The following is a 3,970-nucleotide window of genomic DNA, read 5'->3' on the forward strand; positions in this document are numbered from 1 at the left end:
AGATCTTGATCTATCACTATACTAACATTACACATGCCTTCTATTGGTCCAGTGTGAAATTAGTTACTTTAACCAAAAGACCCAGTTAAAACATCTTACACATGCCTTCTATTGGTTCAACAGTTTATACAGACATGGAGTAATATATCTTTCTTCGAACTATTTTCAAATTATCACTTTGGACCATTCATAATTGTTTTTTTCTTTAAAAATAAGTAACATAAACTAATCACAGATTAGGTGATTTGTATGTAGCTCTAAAACAACATCTCAAGACGAATATCACACTAATGTTCCAGATAGTTTAGTGGTGACCTGAATTAGGTCAGAACAAAGTACATGTAACAAGAGTGAACCAGTTTTCATAAGAAGGATTCTCTTCAGCCTGGTCAGTAAACCAGATTTCTGCATGACACACTACAACTGGAACTTTTCTAATGTCTGTAGGATTCCTTTACATTCTGTACAAGTTTTATCTCTCCTTTAAAGATATATATATAAAATTCAGGTTGTTTATATTTATATAGATACATTTAAGTGAAACATTTTTAACTTACAAAAATCTAACTAAGCAGAAATAACAGATTCAAACTATATCAGCAGTACATACATATAGCATGTAAGGGAATATTCAAGTTTTATCTTTTAGCCTCAACTTGTTTCTAACTTTGAACAGCATCTCTACACACTTGTAGAGGATTTAGTATTTTTTACTCCAACACACTAGAAACAGCATGTAGGACAGAAATAGTTTTTCTTTGGATTCCATATATCTATCATTATCAACTTTGAGATCCCCCCCCCCTCTATCTTAATTCACTCTATACTGTGTAACACTTCTGCTACTTTTCTTGCAGTTGCAAAAGAAAAACAAATTACCACATTAAATAAACATTTTTATGATTTTACTGCTGCAAAGATGTGTTTCTTGAGTTTGAACACAGATGTGGGATGCCAACAAAACTTTGGAAGCCACTGTTCATCCAAAATTTAACAGAATGGGATTCCATGGATGCCATTTTCTATATTTTGTCTCACGAGATATTAACCTCTTTTTATTCTTATATATTTCAGCTTAAAAAATTACTTGAATCGACTTGAGAAATAATATTACAGAGAATGTAAGTTACCAGAAAATGGGTTTCTATTTAAAAACTTTAATCAATTTTTTGGGGTGGGACACGATAAAAAGCCCCTCCTTGTTGCATGACTTGAAAGTTGAATACATTTAAAGTACTTAACATGAAACAAAAACTATTTTTAAGACCTTCCACATGAACTATGCATCTCTTTTTTTATTTGTTCATTTATTAATTTACTATTTTGTACCTATCCATTACATACAGAGCCAATGCTATTAGCATGTCTTTCCTGTAATGGTTTAATAAACACCTCTTTGAGATTCAATAAATAACACCTATAAAAATAATCAAGTTTCATACCAAAACACTCATATTTACTCTAAAGAGATTTATTTTATAAATTCTACCTATGAAATTGTTTTTGTTTGTTTTTTGGTTTTGAAAGTGTTTTTGTATTTTTTAGTGATTAGGTAGACCCTACAAAAAATGTTATTACAGAGCCCTTTAAGCCTTCTAGGCTTGCCCTAAAGTTAAAGCTTTAAATATTATAGAACACTGGAAGTACACTACCATAAAATAGGCCTAATAATAAAAAAACTAATGTTAACCTAAGTAGATTTATTTATGTAGTGCGATTGGTTTTTAGTATTTTTTTTAAATTGTGTCACTGAAATGTAATTTTTTATTTTTTTCCTTATTTGAAGAAATGCTGTTGTCTTACAAAAGTATTAGTGTTATTACTGGAAAAACGTTTTCATAAAATATAATCAGTCATACATTAGTCAGGACAGTCTACAATATGTAATGTAGAAAATACTTAACACAGCTTAATGTGCTTAAATCAAACCATTCACATACAAACTTCACATTCCAAGAATCATGATAAACAATATATAAAACACAATATCCAAAATGCTTAATGTGTTTAAACTCAACTCACCTGCTTACAAACTTGGAGCATCTCAAGACAAGCACTTATATTATATAAAAACAACTATGTAACAATACAACAATCGCATTATACATACATCTTGATTTATAAGTTACGAAACCAACATATTTGGTGATAAGTGTAAACTTGTCCTATAATAATGGTTCAACTACTGATGAACTGCAGTATATCAAGCCATTTCTTTATTAACTATTAAAATAAATAGAAACATTTTGATTAATACCAACACAGGATGCCGAAGCCGCACGAGTCCCTGTGGACAGCCGTGGTCTACCAGTATATGTATGACTACACATTCAAGATTTTTATTAAATAGTTTTTATGTCAGTTGAAGTACATTTAATCGCAATACACATTTCCCATGTTACACACAGATCACACTGTGGTTTATATGTATAGGTTAACATGATAGTTATAAAATTAGGCACACTAACTAAGCCAAGTTAGGTGTTTACCACGATAAGCGTAGTTCACATTCAGTGGGTTATTACATATCGCTCAACATTAGTGTTATATTTGTTCAATGTTTTATATAATATTGCAAAGTTGGTATGTAGATTGTTCGAAATTTAAATACATTAACTTATATCAAACTACGTTGTTTTACTTTTAAGTTTTAGACTGGCCCCATTACTAATGGCAATGCATTACTTAGTTTATCATTGGAATGTGAATAAAATGAATAATAGTTAATACCTAGTCCACAATTCGAATCTAGACATAAAGTTTTAAAAAAATGCATTACTGTATTAAGCGTTAATCGCTACTCTGAAAAATGAAAACTAAGTCTTACTTAAGTTTCAGATTAATAAAACCTAAAACTTAGAAGTTCTGGAACACTAGAAGTTAGAACAATGAATAGGCCTAAGTTGACTTACATAACAAGGCGGGAAATAACTGCAGAAACCATCTTGATAAACTCCTACGTGCGCGAAAAACAACTTAAACATTGGCTACGACTTTATCCTAATATTCTCAATTAAATAACTATCTCTAAAGTTAGTACTACCACGTATCAATACTACAGTCCAGTGCTTATCTAGATTTTTGAATAGCAGTAGAAGCACGCCATCTTCTGTACTGACGTCATTGTCGCTCTGAATATTTCAAGTTTGTTGCCATGTGGTGTCCAGAATATTGTCTAAGGGGCTGTTCTTTCCAGAATGGGCGGAGCTTTGAATAATATAATTTATAGTTGTTGTCTTTTTTATGCGTATTACTTAATTATATATATAATTTTACCTATATGGCTATATTATTCGTAAGTAGAAACTAATGAAACGCTAAATATTTCCAATATAATTTTCGTTAACTATTTTGCTTGTAAACTATTCGTTTCGTATCCTTCCGAAATAAAAAAGATAAACATGATTATTTATGATAATATTTTTATTTGCAAAAACTTAGGATTTTAAAGTACTTAATATTTAGGAAAACTAATTATTTAAGTAAAACTATAATACAAATGTTGAATTTATTTACATTTTTCATAATTTTACATACTTCTCTAATTTTTCAAAAGGCCGCGCGTTCCCAACTGGTGGTGGACGAACGAAACGGGTTAATCCTCATAATTCGTGCACATTATTTTGTTTAATGATTAACTAATTAAGTTTTAAAAAAAATATTTTTACTTGAAGAACATTATTTCGTTCCACGTTTTAAAATGGTTTTCTAATTAATATATGTATTGATTTTTCTACAATGGTTTTCGTACAGTTCATTTTCACAAAAGTTTTAGTGGTGTAGTCGAAAGATATTCACTAATTTATCAAAGATAATGTGTTTTCAGCAAGTTGGATTATTCAGTAAATATCTAATGTTCTACCTAGAAATACGTATTTTTTTTTGTTGTATTACAGTTTCATTTGTGCTGAAACAGAAATTTACTACTACTATTAAAAATAATATTCGTTTAGTAGGTTATCACTAATTC

At 29.7% G+C, this 3,970-nt stretch overlaps 1 protein-coding gene across 1 annotated transcript in view; it reads right to left on the reverse strand.

The window, feature by feature from the left end:
- LOC106471398 (receptor expression-enhancing protein 1-like) overlaps positions 1–3,130 on the reverse strand; it is a 20,390-nt gene extending 17,260 nt beyond the window's left edge. Inside the window, exon 1 of the mRNA XM_013931994.2 lies at positions 2,913–3,130. Coding sequence (XP_013787448.1) covers positions 2,913–2,944 — 32 coding nt within the window. The 5' untranslated portion in view covers positions 2,945–3,130. The remainder of the gene's footprint in view (positions 1–2,912) is intronic.
- Positions 3,131–3,970: the final 840 nt, after the last annotated feature.

Source organism: Limulus polyphemus, unplaced genomic scaffold (genome assembly GCF_000517525.1).
Source record: "Limulus polyphemus unplaced genomic scaffold, Limulus_polyphemus-2.1.2 Scaffold4598, whole genome shotgun sequence".
NCBI classification, from domain to species: domain Eukaryota; kingdom Metazoa; phylum Arthropoda; class Merostomata; order Xiphosura; family Limulidae; genus Limulus; species Limulus polyphemus.